Genomic DNA, 20,000 nt, shown 5'->3' with positions numbered 1-20,000 from the left:
TGCTGGTGTTGGCAAAAGTACTGTCACCAATGCATTGTATGAAGCACTGATAACATATCTGAATAGTATTAAAGGTGAAAATCCAGATAAGGTGAAAGTTGTGAAAACAGCCCCTACTGGAAAGGCAGCATTCGACATAAATGGCAACACATTACACTTTGCTTTTAAGATACCTGCCAACAGAGGTTTTAAGTATTGTGCACTGGACAGTGACAGATTTAATACAATTAGGTCTCAGCTGAAGGAACTAATGCTTATATTTATTGATGAGATATCTTTGGTGGGAAGTGGTATGTTTAACTTTTTAAATTTAAGATTGCAACAAATAATGGGAACTAAAGAGCCATTTGGTGGAATAATCTTGATAACTGTCAGAGATCTTTTCCGGTTAAAACCAGTGTTTGATAAATGGATCTTTCAGAATTCTCAAACAGGCTATAATGCTTTAGCAAGTAAGTAAGTAGAACTTTATTTACACAGGGTAGCCTATTCATCTCTAAGGCTGGTCTCCATAGGGGCCCTGTATCTTGAAAAAGTTAATTTACTTCAAGAATTGTCATGAACTATAACAATTAAAAAAGCCTAATAAAATTCAATACTAGAATATAACAACTACACTAAAAAGCCTAAAATACAATGCAAAATCACATTTAAAGCCTAAAATAGTAATGAGATATCAAAGTTATGATAAAAAGAAATGTATTGCTCGGTGACAGAACGTTTGAATGTTTTCACTCTTCACAGTGCTTAAAGGGAGATTTTTAAAAATCTTCACGCCAGTAAAAAGAAAGGTCCTTTTCACAAAAATTTGCTTAACGTTTGGTAGGGATAACCTCATACTTTGCCTTGTAAAATAATTGTGAATGTTCGAAAATCCAGTAAAATATAATGATAAAAATAACTAGGAACTAATGAGTGAAGACATAGAAAAACGAGTTTAGCCTTGTGGTAAGAGCGTCTGCTGGAAAGAGTCGGCCAGTGCAGCTGCTCTATTGCTTCAGATGAGTGAGAGCAATGTGTGATGATCCGTGCCGATTTATTCTGGAGGCGCTGTAGTCGATCTATATCTTGCTGTGAAAAGTTACTCCAGGCAATGTCACAGTAATCAAATAACGAAAGAATCAAAGCGTTGTTAACAAGTGTTGCTGCCTCTTTTGTGACGAAACTTCTAGCACGGCCCAGGATACTAACTCTAGATGCCACCTTTTTACACACATAGTCTGTGTGAGCCGTCCAAGTCATAAAGTTGTCGAACACCATACCTAGGTATTTAAAAGCAGTTTCGCAAGATATGGACTTTCCGAGAAGATTAAGATTTAAAATGTAATCGCGCTCTTCATGCCTTTGAGATGATGTAAATAGTACACACTTAGTTTTTGAAACATTGAGAACAAGATTATTGTCTTCTTGCCATTCAGATAAACACTGAATGTGCTGGGATTCTCCATCAAACCTCATCATCTCAACAAGACAGACATTCTGGCTTCCTTCGAAAAGATTCACTACACCATGAAGCAACGATCTAAAGAAACACCATATCCTACGAACTCTTAGGAACAATTCCAATATTATAATTCTCAAGTCTGATAAAGGTAATGGAGTAGTTATTTTAGATCGCAACATTTTTTTACATTCCTGTTTTGATATACTCAATGACAAATCTAAATTCAAAGTATTAGACAAAGATCCCACTTTATTAAGAGAAGGCAGACTTAAACGTTTCATTAGTCTACTTAAGAAAAATCATTCTATTGATAATGATACCTATACTAAGATTTTTCCCAAGGGCTCACAACCAGCAAAATTTTATGGCCTTCCCAAATTACATACGATCCGTGAAAATCACAATCAACCACCTCTTAGACCTATTGTTTCTTCTATTGGAGCTTATAATTATAATTTAGCTAAGTATTTAAGTTCTCTAATTGCTCCACTTCTGCCTAGTAAGTATTCGGTAAAAGATTCATTCTCTTTTGTTGAAGAGCTCAGGAGTTTCGATTTTAACAAAAAATTTCTCATTTCCTTCGATGTTGAAAGTTTATTTACCAATATTCCGTTAAATGAAACTATTGATATTGCCGTTGATCTTATTCTCGAGCATGACCCTCAATTTCCGATCAAAAAATCCGACCTTAAGAAATTGTTCTCATTCGCTACAGCCGAGACTCATTTTCTTTTTAATGGCAAATTTTATGATCAAGTTGATGAGGTAGCTAGCTAATGTTTTTCTTGGTTCCCACGAGGAAACGTGGCTAAATAATTTCAACCATTCGAATCACCCTCTACTCTATAGGCATTATGTTGACGACACCTTCTGTGTCTTTCACAAAGAACAGGATGCTATGTCATTTTTTTGATTACATCAATTCACGGCACCCTAACATCAAATTCACTTTTGAGAAAGAGAATGACGGTAAACTCTCCTTTCTTGACATACTTGTTGACAACTCTTCGCGTGATTGTGTTTCTTCAGTTTTTCATAAAAAAACTTACACTGGTCTCTTAACTTATTTCTTTAGTTTTACTCCATCATGCTATAAAATTGGCCTTATCCGAACTCTTATCGACCGAATCTACAGAATCAACAACACCTCCTCCGGCCTTCAAAACGATCTTAATAAACTTTCTGACACTTTGAAACGTAATTCATTTCCTTCGCACATTATTGACAGAACTTTCAAGCGGTATCTTGACAGGTCTTTTTCTCAAAAAAGCCGGAACACTAATGATGACAATAATACACGTTATTTTAAACTCCCTTTTGTCGGCCATTATTCCAAAATAGCGAAACTTAAACTCCGACAACTTACTAAGCGCTTTTGCAAATCTGACCTAACTATCAAATTAGTTTTCACTTCATTCAAAATTAAAAACATGTTTAGTGTTAAAGATCTTACTCCTGTTGCTCTAAAATCCATGGTAGTCTACCATTTATATTGGCGAAACTAGACGCCACTTTTCTACCAGGATAAAGGAACACACGGAAAGCGATAAAAACTCTCATATTTTTAAGCATTTCAACACATCTCCCTCATGTAAGAGCAAATACTCCGCTTCGTGCTTTAGTATTCTGGATTCTGCAAGCAACTCAATTGATTTAAAACTCAAAGAAGCTTTTCATATAAATAAGATCAAACCGGAACTTAACAAACAATTGCAGCATTACAACACTTTTCTTATGTTTTAGTTTACACGTTGATGTTTGGTGTCACGCTGTAAACAGTACCCGCTTTTGTATTACGTCATGTTGTAATAATTTTTCATCTACCCGTAGACTTTATAACTGTTCACACTTAGGAACTCATTAAACTGATGATGGCATAACTATGCCGAAACATGTCTTTTTAAAAAGTTGTCTCTTTCCTACAGTATCTTGGTTAATGTAATAAAGACTTGTGAGTGTAAGACCAGAAAATGGTAATTATCCAATGAACATGACACATTTATTTTCTACAAATGCGTCAGTAGATGCTCACAACAATGCCCTGTATACTCTCTCGATAACTGATAAAGCTCAGATTAAGGCTGTGGACATTATCATTGGGGACATTTCTGATGATTTCAAAACCCAAATGAAAAGTAAAATCCCAGATGATCCAACAATGGACAATGGGCTTATACTCAGTAGTGCCATTGGCAACAGTGGCAAAATATGACCTGACAACTATTATTGATGTCTCTGATTGACTAACATCTATTGCAGATTGTGTGATGGTATTATCTGGGTCTCATTTCCACATTCTGACACAGTCAGAAAGCAGAGTCAATGGCATGCACATTTGTACGATACTTATGTAAACACAAACTGGACAATAGTTTTAGAAGTAACAAAACAATTCCAAATCAATAAAAAGAGTAAAGTAAAAATTATTCGACGTCAGTATCCACTTAGACCCGCTGCTGCCAAGACTATTCATCATTAGTGTGTACTCACTCAGTGATCTTGGTGTTTCAAGAATATTTTAACAAGCAGACTTTCGATTTAGATTGCTGATTTAAACAGTGTTAAATGACCATTTTGCTGTTTGTGACGAGGATTTTAATGAAGGTTATTTAGATTTGCCATGTCTGAAGCTTCTATAAACCCTTTCACACATAGTTTTTGCCGCTTGCACTTTTTCCACGCATGAATGTGCATTTCCTACTGTCAACACCTGATGCTCAAGAATGGAAACGACATCGACTCTGCAGTATCTGCAACCACAATGATTATGCAAGTGACAAAAACAAGATGGTAACAATACACTTGGTGTTGCTATGTCTATAAATCAGGTTACAGCTGCACATAATCAAGTGCTTGCTCCCTGGAAATGTGACAACTACACATAGCTATACCAATTTTCCTCAAACACCAAGATCCCAAACTGCTAAACGTCTCTGAAGACCAAAAGAACAAAAGGAACACTACTGCCCACAACTATATCAATGACTATCTCAACAGTATATACCGTATTGTGCAAAAGTAACTGTGCCTGTAAGGACTGGTGTCTTGTAAGAGTGCTAATTGCTTCCTCTCTTCTAGAATTAAGTCCCTCGTGACTGAAATCAGTTCTAGGAACATCTTCCTTTCCCTGTTAAGGCACAGATGCTTTCTATTGTTAGAAATTAGGCAGACATGTAGTACCAATTCATCTATGTTACTGCATAGAGCAAGACCGTGTTACTTAACAATGGACTGCAGGTAGCTGTTGTTTAGTCTTCCGAAGTCCTTTGGTAACTTTGGCAATGTCTTCGGACCGTCAAATTGTTAAGCCTCTCTGGGCTTTTCTTCATTTAATGCTAATGCCAACCTCAACAATTTCGTATTTCATACCAGAGGGTTCTATGTTTCTCTACTCGCACATAGTCACAAGAGTGTCCTTTTTTTCCACATACAGCCTGTGCTCTTTCCATTGATTGCGCTTGATTGCATCCTATGTTGCCTTCTGGACTTCCCTTTCTTTTTCGTCAAAGAATTGGACAACTTCATCTTCCAGTTACCCAAGCTCACAAGGGTAGACATAGCAATAAAGTTCCTGTGGGCTTATCCAAGAGGACATAAGCCAATTCCAAACAGTGGCTTGGCAAGTAGTATCCAGGGACTGAATCCCACTTCCAAGTGGCAGAGAAATCGTGAGTTCGTATGGCAAATAGTGAAGCTCTCCCTTACCTGTGATCCATCTCATGAAATCAGGAAGAGGCTGGCGATGGATTCGTTGCTGTGGAGTTCCACGCCAATTGTCCCCCTTATGAAAAATAACTGTTGTATATTTGTTGCACCATGACGATCTCTCTTCATCATCTTCACCTTTTGACAATGTGTAGTTGCTCCAGTATTCTCCCATGTAGTCCAGAATCCCCCAGACATCATGCAGTGATTGTGCCAAGGGTGTCTGCCTTGCTCAGTAGGACATACCTGATGCTTCTTTACTGAATTTGCAAAGCGAAAGAAACTTCTTAACGCCTGCTTCGTCATGGAAGATCCAATTATCCTCTTTCAGGCCTCGGTAAACCTCGATAAACTTTCCTCCAAACTTCGCCCATTTCAAGCAGTCAATAACATCGTCTGCCATCTTTTGCATGTTTTCAATGTGCTCTGATTTTCCAAGCCCCCTTCAATCAGGTTGAATTGCGTGGCTTGGAAATGCACCATGTGCTGAAAGTGCTTTGTTCACTTGTGGGTGCACTCGTTCGAAGACATTTCGTTTGCTGTTATATTCCGTGAAGGAAACTTGAGTAACTCTGTCCAGGTTGAGAAATACATCTTTGGAGTCAGCAACACAAGTGTTTGTGTTTGCAGCGCAATCGTCCACTATGAAGTTGACATTCGCGGATGACCAGTGGATGTTAATGACAAACTTTTGCACTCCAACACGGGGAGCATTGTGCAATGATATTTTAGCATTGATGCCTTTAACGTCGTGGTGTCGCTTTGCTTGCATTGTGTTCTTTTTATAGTTCTGTGTATAGTTGTAACAACAACTCAGTGATATCTTAAAATCTGGATTTGACAAAGCTAAGACAAGTTCCCTTGCACGTTTCCTGTCAGTGTGGTTTTGCATTGTCCTATACAAATTAATTCTACCTGACTCTTTCAAATCTTTTAACTCCCGGCGTAACTCGCCGTTTTCTTCGAGCAGTTGTTGGATTTTAGCTCGGAGAGACCTCCACGTCCTCATTCACGAATATTGGCTTCCATGAAGGCGTATTCCAAAAGAGGGACAAGTATAGGATGTTCTGTGCATTTGAGCGTACGACCACTGCCTTTCGAAACGTGCAGAATTTCTTTTAATTTTCTTGGATTAGCTATTCTCAGCAATTCTCTCTTCTCATGCGTCCGCCATGTTTGATTGAAAGCGAGGCTAACCGCGCAAACATTCAAGATGGCTGCCACACACTGTTGTGTGCCGTTGTGTACGAATGATTCAAGATACAACAAAGAGATATCCTTCCATGCTTTCCCAAAAGAGGCCAAAAGGAGGGCAGAGTGGATTGCAAGAATACGAAGAGATCCAGGACCGAATTTTGAAGTTAGTTTTAACTGTCTGGCCTCTCGTTCGAATTCTGTTTGTGTTTATAGCTTGATTTAAACTTAAGATAAAGCTAAAGCATATTTTCTTATAATCCTATTTGTTAGCGCGTTGTTATTGGATTTCATTGATGAACTAGTTTAAGTGAAATTGATCTTGATATAGTGAATGCAGGCCTATATTCACTATCGCTACGGCTGCTTTTCTTTTGACATCTTGTCAGATTAAAAAGCATACTGCTGTTTGTTCAGAGCATTTTGAGAAAACTGATTATAGACGTTCGTTGGCTGGACAGCGGCGGCTATTGAAGTCAACAGCAGTCCCTTCTCTCTTCGCTTGGACTAAGAAGAAAGAACAGGAAATATCAAGAAGAATCCTGAAAAGAAAGTCATCAGAGATCCCCCCAACATTTCAGCTTAACACAAAAGGTGCCACCTTAGTGAATTCCTTTCAGCTTCTGTTCCTATAAACTGCTGTTTTAAAGATGCTTCAAATTTATATTACTGGTGTTTTTGTAAGTGTGCACATATTTTACTTAGGAACCCAAGATTTTTATTCACTCACATTCTTTTGTGCAAAAGTAATTCATTCAGAAGCTGAGAACACATGGTCTACTTGTGATTGGATTTCTCCTGCAAGAAAGATTGTGAATATTTTAAAAGTACTCACACACTTGGGCTCCTTGCTGTAACAGTTGCGTATACTCTGCCATGTCCCTTTTATTTGTTCACTTGGAATTAATATTATTTTGATGTTACACAGGGACTCCATCTAAGAACTTTGAAAACTTTAAAATAGATATTTTTTGTTTTTATAGAACAGGTCACTAACCCAGCATTTACCAGTACTCCAAATCTTTATGATCATGATTATGGTGTGGTGAGACAGGAAGTGTCACTTGAGGAGATGCTCCAGGCAGCTAGGAAAGAGATAGAGAGACTCGAACAGGAACTTGATAGGAAGAACAATATAAGTCAGTTTGGCCTTCGCCGATTTATGTATGATGATGAAATGATCCGGTTTTATACTGGGTTTTCAAGTAGTAATGTGTTATGGTCATTTATAGATGTGATAAAACCATCTGCTGAAAAAATGAGAACGTGGTCTCAAGTTCAACGTGGCAGGGCTAAAAAGCCTGGTGAAGGGATAATTAATGAAGTATTTATAAACATGAAAAAACAGTCCCTTGCTATAGAAGATCAACTGTTCATGTGGTTGTGTAAGGTCAAGCTAGGCTTATTTGATCAAGATTTGGCTGTCAGATTCAATGTGTCAATTTCTACTGTAAGTAGAATGATTATAACCTGGTCAAACTTCCTTTATTTTACAATGGGATGTTTACCACTATGGTCGAGTAGATCACAGATTAGAAAAACAATGCCAAATAGTTTTAAAGATAGTTTCAGCAATGTGCGTGTGATCATAGATTGCACAGAAATGAAGGTTCAGACACCTTCCTCTCTTGTGCTTCATTCTGAGTTTTACTCTAGTTACAAAAGTGCAACCACCTTCAAAGGTCTTGTTGGTATTACCCCCAGTGGTGCAGTGTCATTCATCTCCAAACTCTACACGGGATCTATAAGTGACAGGGAGATAGTGAAAAGGTGTGGAATTTTAAAGCTGTTAGAGGATGGAGATGGGGTTATGGCAGACAAAGGTTTCACTATAGAAGACCTTTTATCTCCTTTAAACTGTTCTCTCAACATTCCACCATTTCTGAGTGAAAAGGTTCAGTTTTCCAAGGAAGATGTAGAAAGGACTCAAAAAATAGCGAAGCTAAGGATCCATGTAGAGAGGGCAATTCGTAGAGTCAAGGAAAACCATTTATTTGATGCTGTACTTCCACTGTCATTAGCCTCTTCAATTAATCAAATATGGTCGGTCTGTTGTATGCTATCAAACTTTAAAGGACCTCTATTTTAAAATGATAGCAATTAATTTGAATAAAAACATTTACAAATAAAAATGAGGTTTTATCAGTGGTGTGACATTTACAATGATGGAAGATAATAGTTGTAATAAAACAGAGTTAGCTTATTGTACATGTCGGCAAAGAACTCTTCATCAAAGTAAATGGTTTCAATGTGCCAATCATTCTTACAAAATACCATGAAGTCACACCATTTGAGCCCGGTGATGGCCATCTGCCCCATTACCTGAAAGTAATACTCATGGGTTTTCTTTAGTTTGAGTTGACCATTGACAATCTTTAAATACTTGGCATCTCTGCATGACTCACACTGGGGACACTTAATTTCAAGCAATCCAAATACCTCATTGCGTGTTGGGTCATAAACAAGAAAATCAGGGCTTGCTCCTAAAAAGGGACAGCCTGGATTAATAACAAATCCTGTTCGGTATACATTGACAAACCTGGTGTTGACATATGACTGTGCTGCCTCACTTTCATGTTCAAGGCCATACTTCATGGCAGCAGTCTGAACAGTTTTCTTTTTAAGCTGAGTTACCAGACCCTCATAATCACTTTTTCTTGAACAAATTTGCTTAAATTTTGAGGCAGTGAGCCGCCGCTTTCTCAGCTCATGCCAAAATGGATTTTGAGATTGGTCTTTTGTTTCCCGCTCAACGTTGGATGCCTGCTCTAATGATACCTTTAATGAATCAAGTACATTAGCCTGTGAGCGTGGAAGAACATGGCTACATAAGGGATCAAGCAGCTTTGCTGGTAGGACAGGTAGGGTATCCCTCTGATCTATGGATAAAAACTTACTGTTTTCCCTAATAGTAGGTTGTTGATAAGACACAACACATCCCTTCGGTACAGTGCCATAGTTGCACTCGACATACTCTAATTCACCCTCGCTAAACAATGTAGCAAACTGTGTTTCTTTGTAGTCAGTTTTAGCCCTTGCTAGAAATTCCCTTATAAATTCTGGGTTGGGGTAGTTTTGTATAGGGTTATACAAATTACTCTCTACACCATCTATGGCACGCTTCTTACATTTAGGACCTCCCTCTGATTTTAATTCGGGTTTTCTAACAATAAGATTATCAACAGCTTCAGGATGGATTCCAGCTGAACGGGGCTTGTGCCATTCCTGTGGCATAGATGTCTTGGATGGTACCTCTGGGACAGCATCAATTTTAAGGAGGCTGTAATGGGCTGCCTGGTATATCAGTGCCACCTTATGGTTACATATTCCCTGCCCAGCCTTACATGAGCAGGAATGATCCACCACTTCCTCATTGTAAAACGACATCTTTGAAAATATATGAAACAGAAGTTTTTAAGCTTATAATCATTATTTTGGAAATAAGGTAACAAAGGACAACAAAGCAGGAAATAAAGAAAAAATTATTTACTATAATTTATTATTTTGTAATGAATAGTGTACATTCTTGTTCATACAGATATAGGGAAAAAAGGAATAATTCAAGGTTATTTGAATTAACTTTGAGAACTTTCACAATATTCAGTAAAATGTCAACTGCCCCATGCACTTAAGTTACTTAAATTTAGCATTCAGCTAAAAAACAACCATACAACTAACCCATAAGTAGTGTGGCTCTTCATTTTTCCTTAACGACTTGAAACATCTTGCTCTGATAAAAACAGTGTCATCTTCTTCTCTTTTACCAACTTAATGAACAATCATACCAGTAGGTAAGTACCTGCTTAGAAACTCCACGCCCGGCTTTGCAAGCTTGCCCATAACAGCAAACACGGCAGAAATGAACGATTTACCTTCATAATCTTTAATAAATCCTTCGCAGAAAAACTTATAGCCTTTAACAATGCCACTCTGGGGTGCTTTGTTGAGCTTAACAAAAGTATCGACGTCTTTCATCGTCAACTCAGGGTTATCTTTCAACAATCTGGTCCATTCGATCGGCAAGACACTGCTGGCATTGGCAGCCATCTTGAATGTTTGCGCGGTTAGCCTCGCTTTCAATCAAATATGGCGGACGCATGAGAAGAGAGAATAGTCTTCATTGCTCTGCATTAGTCATGTCAGTCCTCACGACTTGAGACGTGTCCTTAATTTCCCTGAACTTTCTTAAGTTTTCAATTAAGGTATCACAACATCCTTGGACTGCCTTTTTGTTTTGGACGTTACAGAGTTTTTGGTAACGAAGTTCACACTTGTTAATCGCTGCATTAATCCAATGACTGTGTCACATTCTCTTTTTGAATCCATGTACTCTAAAGCTGCATTGAAACAATCACCAATTAAATCCTCGACACTATCATTAAACTGTTTCCGACTTTGGTTTCGGTTGTTGAGAAATGGCACAAGGGCTTGGAAATCGGAAGTTGTATTTTGACTTATAAAAGCTTGTCCATTAATATATAGTTGCATGACATTCAAATATGTCGACACGATTCCAAACAATTCCCCTGCCATCATCCTACGTTCACTTACAGTTCCGTTGGCATTTTTGTATACAGCAGATAGGACTGTGGTTGGCACCAATGGCCTATGTTTCAGTATGTGTTCAGCTACTGCAATAGCACCACATTGAGATGGTAGAATTTGCGGGTTTGAAAAGCGAAGTTTCTTTTTCAGGGAAGTGACATTTTCTTGAAGTACACCCGCGACATTATTCCGCTGACACTCTAACAACTTATTTACCTTGGTTTAATCATGGCACTTTCTTTGTGTTCCTGAGTTATTTTGATAAAGGTTGCCACGTTTCCTATGAAAAGATCATCCAACACTCGAAGGTAATGGGTGGCTGTAGATTTAAGACTGCAGGAATGTCTAAATTTGCGTTCATCTCGTGAGTGTGTGCCCGAGGGCTGCCCATTGGCGTGTTTGGGTTGCTTAGAGGGCTGTTCGTGCGTTTGTTTGGCAACCTTGGTGGGCTGTCTATGGAATTGTTTGGCTGGCTCGGCGGGCTGTTCTTAGAATCGTTTGCCTTGCTTGGAGGGCCTTTCATGGAATTGTTTGGCTTGCTTGGTGGGCTGTTCATCGACTTAAAGAAGTCTTGTGATGTTGCCTTGGATTTGCTTGAAAATAAACGATTTTTTTTAAAATTTCTGGTTTGTTTTGGATCGTTCTTGCAGCAGAATGCCTTTTACGTTTGACAGTGGTCCACTTGTTAGCGGTGCTTGTTGTATCAATTTTTAGCATCGGAACAAAGTGGTTGACCTGGAATTCTTTTGATCTGTCAGTCCAACCAGGTGTATTGGTCATCATAATTGTGATGCGTGGAAGTTGTTGCAGATCGCCAAATCTTGGCCTGCAAGTGGCAGTCAGCAAGGGTAGAAGTGAATGCCTTTTATCGGGGTAAACTACCTTAACCTCACATCCAATTTCAGAGAACAAGCCCATGATCTGAAGTATGCCTGAGTATCTCCTGTTGTGAAGGGTATTGTAGATCTCATGTTGCAATGCCCTTTGAAAACCTTCCCTTGCATGGACATGCACTGCTCTATTGCTGAAGATGACAGTGTCATAGATCCCCTCCTTGGGCCACCTGTTTCCATACAGGACTGGTGAGATCCATAGAGGAGACAATGGGATGTCACCCGTAGAAATCCGTATTTGTGAAGAGCTCCAGTGCAGTACACAGTCATAGCTCAATGCCAAGAGTTTCGCTTTTGCATATAGCGATGCTGGCAGCGTTAAACAGACATGTCCCCATCCCCTGTAGTCTTGATGGGCTTAATGTTATCCATTCTATCTTCCTTTGGCAATACCATTAAGGCAGTGTTATCTACCATCGTAAGGGGCGTTTCGAATTTGCCGACATTAACAATATTAATTGGTTGATCATAAAAGGCCTTTATTTGGTGTGCAAGCATCACAACTTTGTCGAAACTGGTTGTGGTCGACATTGTTACCAGACGCATCAAGTTTTTTGGAGAAATGCTAGTCGCCATAACTTAAGTAAAAAACGACGAAAGCGTTTTTCCAAGCACTAGGGGAGACATGGTATTACACAAAATAATAAGGAACGGTACTTGTGAACTCGAGTTCGATAGATTATAATCTTTAAAAGAGGCATGTAGATTAAGGGGATACAGTGAATTAAAAATGAGGGAGGCGCTATGTTCAGTTCACCAACTCAATGTACCATCATCTTAAAGTTTCTTAGAAAATTTTCGTTTTGTTTACCAAGTAGCTTCGAGCGAAACGAAATTACATAGAGCCTGATCCCAGGGTATGTGCCTTCCAAAGTTTGTTTCCTGATCAATAGCGCTCATGGATTTAACTTTCAATCCGTGAGCCCCAAATTGAAACATTGCACAATGCCTTCAGTTCGCCCTTTAAAGCGATTCTTCAGTTCCATTTGTCTTTCAAACGCGTTATAAATATTTGTCTAATATTTTCCTGTTGGCGAAGAAAATAGAGATTGGATTATGGTCTGTGTGAAGACAATTAAAAGCGGAAGTGTGGGGAATAGAATATATAGCCCACACATGTCTTCACAAGTTCAGTAGATCAACGTTGTAGTTTAAGGTAGCAGGAAATTATGCGCCGACCAAATTGAAACTTGAACATCCCCCCCCCCTAAACCTTGGGCATTTGACTACTTTCTGTGCCCGGGAGTGGGGAGTTAGAACACATACTGAACATTTTAAATACATACAGTCGTAAACGCTCTAGGCTCTGTTAGTCACAAGTATTTAGTACCATCGTTAAAGAACCTTTGCTGTGTTTCGGAGTTAGAGGAGCTTACATTTGCTCATTGATATTGTGTGACTTTGTGATTTACTCAATTTCAAGTCATTTTGATAGTTTCAATATTAAAGCTGTGTTTTTCTAAACAGCATCATCATATAAAGGGTCATGAGACTTGTTGGCATGTTTATACACAAGCTTCATTAAAGACAACAGCAGCTGACGACGGCAGAATTTAAATTCGATGACAGATGAGTCTCAGAAGCTAAAAATTCAGCAACCTGCAAAGGAAACCAGTTTGGTGTTAGGTCTGTCACAAACTATGAACAAAAAGCTAGTCAGATTTGCTTTAAGTTTTATTGGGCTGACAACAGATATTTACGTCAGACCCCCTCCAACTCCCCCCACCCCCACCCCTTTCGACTGAGGGAGCCTTCTGCAAGAAGAATAAATTAAACGAAATAACCTCCAGATTTTTCTTTGGAGGTAAATTTAGGAAGATGTATCCATAACATTTTGAATGGAAATGATGCTGAAATTCTCCTTTGTATTCTGATAGCATCAAAATTCTCGTATGTGTAATTTTTAGACGTAAACGTTGGCGTTCTTATTCTTGGGTTGCATGTCACGCAAGTGAAAACATAAATCGCTTACCATTTAAGAAATTGACTCAAGAAATGGAAATGTTATAGAATAGGAATAAATAAAGAACGGGTGCAAATATCAGTGCTGTGCGATTTTCCGTACTTGAGTTATTTGGCGAAATTTATTACTCAAATTTGTAGAGTTTAGTATGGAGGCGTCATGTTGGTGTACTGCTGAAGTACACCAACATGGCGGCCGGAACCCTGGAGAAACATCTGGAATTTAGTTTGGCTGTTTTTAACACTTTCTGCTGTATAATGAGCCAGCAAACATTGGTATAGACACGTCTTCTGGTATACTGGTTGTTTAGGCCACAAAAACAGGAAGGAAATCGATGTTTTTATGCAACTGGCATGTTTTTCGAAAGCCGTCACCATGTCGCGCACTGTGAAAAACTCTGAAATTCAAACTGCTCTATTTTCAAAACGAAGCACGGTACCGAGCTGAAAACATGCAAACAGAGATATTTTTAAAACCTCTTGTAGCTGATCAAGATAAAAACACAAAAGGCTCTTTAGTTTTGTATTTTATTTTTTGACGTCAAGTGCAACCCAAGAATTCCAGAATAAGGTCAATGGAACACACCCTGAATCATTTCAGGTATGACTTGTCTATTTGATTTTGCACTGAATCAATTGCTCGTCTATTAAACCATTTGACACTTGATTAAACCATTTGCCGGTGAGGTGAGTCAACATTAGGTAGTATTATTTAAATTTCAATTAGCTGAATCGTTCCTTCTTTGACTAAACCATTCTGCTACAGGGCAAATGATCAGTAGAAGGTAGCAACGAATGGCAGGCCTTTACGACTCATTAACAGTTGAGACCTTTGTACTGTATTTATGGTCATTGACCCCTTTAAAAGTTTGGGGCAGCAGAGCACCGTCTCAAATAGAATAAGTGCTCGGCAGTCAGACATTTTCACAGAAACCCTCTTTCAAATATAATTTAAGCATTTGTTTCCCATTTAAATCCATTGTTGTACAAGATTTAATATTTGTTGTTTTGTTAACTCTAAAGCTACTTGTATTTGTGTTGGATTGATAATTGTTTGCGGTTTGTTGTTAAAATATGCTGTTTTTACGATTAGTTCATTATTTGAAGCAGGTTTTTTGAAATGTAACCTTCAATATTTCAACAAATTTTAGTCCTTGCATTGATGCTAGAATGTCACCAATATTTGATTCAACAGCCTTTCTTGTTTTTTGTAATTGAATTAATGGACCTTTATCGTTTTTGATGCTTATTTTGCTGATGTAGTGTAGCCTTTTAAAGCTTTATTAACTTGTTTTATTTGAGTTCTGTGTTTTCAATTTGCTTATGCCTTTTGTAAATTTTATAAAGATTTAATCGGTTTTTATATTGATGAATTGCATTTTTACCAACAACATCATATTTTTTTATATGATCAATAATTTTTTGTCTTGTTTTCAAGTCTTTCCATGTAAAACCTAATAATTTTGCTTTATCAAGGTGTTTTCAGATAATACTTTTAAAGTTGATTTTGTTTTGTAATTTCGTTGAGAACAAAGCACGAAATTCGACGAAATTTGCTATCATTACTTTTGCACAGTACTGTATGAACCTGAGCTATTGAAAGCGAAACAAGATATATTCAGAATTTAAAAAGTCATTCCAAGAGATTATAAAAAGAAACAAGCTTTGGCAAAATGGAAAATATATAGTGATGACTTCAACAGTTGATACCAATTAAGGATTTAACTGATTTATGAAAAATAAGTTGAAAAATTAATCAGCTTAATATGTAGAGTTACGATTGTTGTGGTAAAATATTTTCTACTGTAACAATATAAATCGTTGATTATATATAAAAATTTACTGAATTAACTGATTATGATAAAGATGATTTAGAAGAAATTGCTGATAATGTCGATGATTTAGTTAACTATTTGCTAAAAACTTCAACATATGATTTATATGATGTAGAAAAGTTGCAATATTGATATTAAACAACGATGGAATTAGCTGAAATATGCACATTTGTGGTTGTATTGGTTTTACTTGTCATTAATTATAAAAGAAAAAATACTCGGTAATAGAAAATATGTAACAAAAGAAGAGCAAAAGAAAGCTTATACTGGAATTAAGACAAGATATATGTTACCCTACTTATTTGGCTACAAGCTGAGACCCTTAACTTCTTACGGAAAAAATCAACTTGATTGACATGAATTGTAAATGCATAATACTCTGCTATAAGCTGCGACCCATTTTAGGTCTTGATGTGTATTATCGACTATGGAATTTTCGTAATTTAAAACACAAATTGACATTGACTGAAAAATTATACTCCAAGCATTCAAATGAACACGAAATATAAGAAACAAACAAGCGACGTGATCCTGAGGTGACAAATATTAATAAAAATTTCGTTGAACTTTCACTTTGGACACATGCGAAATTTCCTGTAGGTGGAGCGAAATTTCGCCGAATTTTCTCTCAGGAGAAGTTCGAAATTTCGTTTTGCTTTGGCGAAATTTCGGAAAGTGTAACGAAATTTCGCCGAATCTTCGCTCTGGAGGTGTGCGAAATTTCGAAAGGAGAGACGAAAATTTCGTTCAAAATGCGTACGAAATTTCGAAAGGTGAGACGAATCTTCTTTCAAAATGCGTGCGAAATTTCGTTTTGCCAGAGAGAGCTACAGTAAGTTTCGACGTTGGTAGTGTGATGGCTGCCCTGATCTTGGCCTACAGATGTAGGTCTTGAACATAAATATGCCTGTATCATCATATTTTGCAGTGTTCGAATTGTCGTTAACTGCGAATAGTTCGTAGTTATGAGAACATGGAACGACCTGCAACCACCTCAAAAGATTCAACAACCACTCACAAACAATCGAATGCCTCTTTAAACAAGCAAGATGACAATACGTCACGCATATGAAATACGTGACCTGAATAAAACCTCCAGCTCCCCCTAGAATCTTATTGTCAACCACAATCAACCACGAGAAACGTCGAGTTAAAATAATAATATTGTTGAGGTGGTTGTTCAATTTTTTGAGGTGGTTGTAAGTCAAAAATAAAATTTCGCGGCACTCCGGAGATATCATTTTTTCCACAAGGTCTTCGGAACGCTTTGGAAATACACATCTCGCAAGTGACTTGTTGAAGTGTTTGAAACAAAGAATTTTTCCTTGAAGTAAAAAATAACTGAACGTGAGCAGCGCGCCATAGAAACTTTGATAAACAATTATATGGCTAAAGAAAGAGCATTTTACTGTTTGAATGAACAATTTGTGTCAAATATAACCGGAGATATGATTTTTTTCCACAAGGTCCTCGGAACGCTTTGGAAATTAATTAATTGTCAAATTGAAGTGTGGTTCAGTAATAGAAATTTGTTATCTGTAAATGCGAGACCAAACTGCAGGAAAAATAAACAATTAATACTCAGCAATGACACCCGCTTATTTTACAATAATTCCTTTTTATTAAAATCGCGGGAAAAGGACTGCATGACTATCAATGTCTTTCAACACGGACTGCCATCAGTGAACTTTTTTTTTCCCCCTCCGTTTGCATTCTGCATTTTGTGACTCTTGTGTAATGACCACAAATGGTGAACGAAATTTCGATCTCCAAACAAGATTTTCGTTCGAAATTTCACTCACACAAACAAAGTGTTGGAAATTTCGTTTGAAATTTCGCTCCCACTAAGGAAATTTCGAACGAATTTTGCCACCTCCAGCGAATTTGCCAAGTGAAATTTCGCACATCTGCACGGAATTTCTCTAATGGTGAAACAATAGAGGCCAGCGAAATTTCGCTGAAAATTCGTTCTCCTCGAAATTTCACAGATTTACGTAGAATTTCATAGAACTTCGTCGAAATTCGACGAAATTCGCTATCATTACTTTTGCACAGTACTGTAAAAGGATCTTTTTATTTCCTCATCGTTGAGATCCTTTAGTTTGTAAGTTATTGGATTGGTGTATTGAATTTTATCAATTTTAAATATTTCTTCTGTCCAATTTGGTCTGTAACCTTTGTCAAATGGTTTTCTTTTGTATTTGCTTATTCTGACATTGTCTCCAATTTTAAATTTTGGTTTCTGTTTTGATGCTTCCATATCACCATATAGATTGAAGTAAACAACTCCTTCATTCTTTTTCTTTGACGTCTCAATAGGTTTCATTTTTATTGGACTGTATTGCCTTGGACAGTAAACTTCTTCCACATTTAATTTTGAATTGTGCGATTCCATCTTTCCACTACTGATGAGAGGTCTTTTACATGTTTGTTGCAGAACTCTGTTCCTTTATCACTCCATAGATACTCTGGTTTTCTACCATCTTTAAAGATGCTATTGAACGCTTCTCTAAGTCTCCTTGTTTATTTTTCAATGATACAATCCATCCATATTTACTGAAAACATCTATCACCATATGAAGATACTTGTAGCCTTTGTTCCATTTGCTGAATTGTTGCATTTCAACTAGGTCTGCAGCCCATATTTGATGGATCTGAATTACAATAACTCTTCAGGTTTTAAATTTTCGCTTGATTGGTTTGTGTAATTCTTCGGCTAACTACTGAGCACAATCATCGTTACTCAGTGCCTCTTTAAGTTTTTTTGTCTTTTTTAACCCAAGGCCTAGTGATTTTTTTAATTGCATAGTATACTTGACAGGTGTTGAAAACCATGGTCTTTGACTAAAATTGTATTTTTTACCAGGTGGAGTTCTTAAATGCAATTCTCCAAGCTTTGATAAATGTTTTTGAATGTCTAAACCACTTCCATCCAGATCTTACCTATTTGTGTTTTATATTTTTTGGTCGTATTTTGGTCGACAATTGATTCATAGCTTGTGATCCAACATTTTGAATCATCGGATTAAGCTTATCCAAAGCATAGTCAATGGCTTTTTTCTGCAATTTTGGGTCATGCAATGCTTCTGAACCATAACAACGTCCCATTTCGACTGCTTTTTTACCAAGGTAAGGGACACCTTTGGTTGATAATAATTTAGCAGCTGTATTACAAATATCATTAGTGATGCCCGCCCCGGAGTGCGGGCTAATTAGTTTTTCACTAATTGGGTTTTTTTAAAACCGCATTCAGAGCAATTGTAATAAATCATTAGCCTCCCATTTTTAGCTTTTTTATAACCTGAAGGTTCAATGCATTTAGTTTGTTTTTTTTTGTTTCACACAAGATGATTTCATTTATTTATATATATATATAATTTAGATATTTTTAAAATACTGTTCAATAAATTTCTCATTATCAATTGTTTCATGGATACTAAATAATTCCAACAGATCATAATATGAATTGCCTGTATGCATTTCATTTAGAAAGTACAAACAAAAATAACCACAGGTTGTCATGATATTTTGTACTTGATTGATTTGGTGTAATAATGTTAGGTTTTCATTTCTTGCATGGTTTACAATTTTTCGAAAGGGAGGCATACCAAACGAATCAAAATAATTGATAATACCATTTTTTACATAAGTAGCAACCCAATGACTGCCGCTCATATATCCTAGTTGAAGATTGTATATGAATAACGTTAATGTCGCAGTGCTCGCGGGTGTTTGTAGTTAAGACACACTACAATAACAAAACGCAAGAGACAATGTTGGCGTAAGAGGGGGGAAACCGCTCCACGATCAACAGGACAGACAACTTCCGTAGTGTGACTAAAAGCCTGAACTTATCTCCCTCACACACAAGGCGAGCCGCGCCGGATCGGACAAGTTGTAGGCCAGTAAAAGCCAAATAATGATATACAAGCCTAACTCTCCACGGCACTACGAGCTAAACCTCTGGCCAGCATCGTGCTATAATGGAAAGAGTGTAGGCAATACACTAATAGTTCAAGCCTCCTTATCTCCCCAGCACTAGGAGCCAACTTTGCTGGCCCGTGCTGGATCAGACAAGAACAAAGGCAGATAGAGAGCGGAAAATGGCATAGCATGAAAAGCAACGATGCTTGGGGAAGTCGCTGCGAGACTTAACTGCCACTGATACTTGCAAATCCACCCAAGCGCAAACTAAACAGTAACTATGGTAACGAAACGAAAGCCATACGCAGCACAGCTGACAGCAAAACGTTGCAAGGCATGCGAATGTAAAGCTGGTAGCAATCCGATGACCAGCGACCTAAGACCTTAATTAACCAGTCCGGCAAGCCTGCTGCGGCATCTGTAGATGCGGCGCCAGTGCGAAAAGTGTTCCCTTTAAGCGACTTGTAGGGGAGACCAGGTTAACAACGGCGGACCTAG

General features: G+C 37.7%; 3 protein-coding genes across 4 annotated transcripts in view; 2 read left to right on the top strand and 1 right to left on the bottom strand.

Moving 5' to 3' along the window:
* LOC138055544 (uncharacterized) overlaps positions 1 to 5,264 on the top strand; it is a 6,740-nt gene extending 1,476 nt beyond the window's left edge. The window contains exons 3-4 of the mRNA XM_068901453.1: positions 1 to 452; positions 4,954 to 5,264. The exon at positions 1 to 452 is cut by the window's left edge and continues 283 nt beyond it. Coding sequence (XP_068757554.1) covers positions 1 to 452; positions 4,954 to 5,264 — 763 coding nt within the window. The remainder of the gene's footprint in view (positions 453 to 4,953) is intronic.
* Positions 5,265 to 7,415: 2,151 nt separating this feature from the next.
* On the top strand, positions 7,416 to 8,432 carry LOC138055542 (uncharacterized). The gene has a single exon (XM_068901452.1). The coding sequence runs from the start codon at positions 7,416 to 7,418 to the stop codon at positions 8,430 to 8,432; it is 1,017 nt and encodes a 338-aa protein (XP_068757553.1).
* LOC138058160 (uncharacterized) lies at positions 7,590 to 10,430 on the bottom strand. 2 transcript variants are annotated; one of them, XM_068904057.1, is made up of 2 exons: positions 10,143 to 10,430; positions 7,590 to 9,730 (listed from the first exon to the last, which is right to left on the bottom strand). In XM_068904057.1, the coding sequence occupies exon 2, from the start codon at positions 9,728 to 9,730 to the stop codon at positions 8,501 to 8,503; it is 1,230 nt and encodes a 409-aa protein (XP_068760158.1). In that variant the 5' UTR covers positions 10,143 to 10,430; the 3' UTR covers positions 7,590 to 8,500. The 2 variants fall into 2 exon arrangements, with proteins under 2 accessions (XP_068760158.1, XP_068760157.1); XM_068904056.1 differs by having other exon boundaries at positions 10,216 to 10,430.
* Between the last annotated feature and the right edge of the window lie 9,570 nt (positions 10,431 to 20,000).

Source organism: Montipora capricornis, chromosome 7 (assembly GCF_036669925.1).
Source record: "Montipora capricornis isolate CH-2021 chromosome 7, ASM3666992v2, whole genome shotgun sequence".
Lineage (NCBI taxonomy): Eukaryota > Metazoa > Cnidaria > Anthozoa > Scleractinia > Acroporidae > Montipora > Montipora capricornis.
This window is presented reverse-complemented; position numbering and strand designations above follow the sequence as displayed.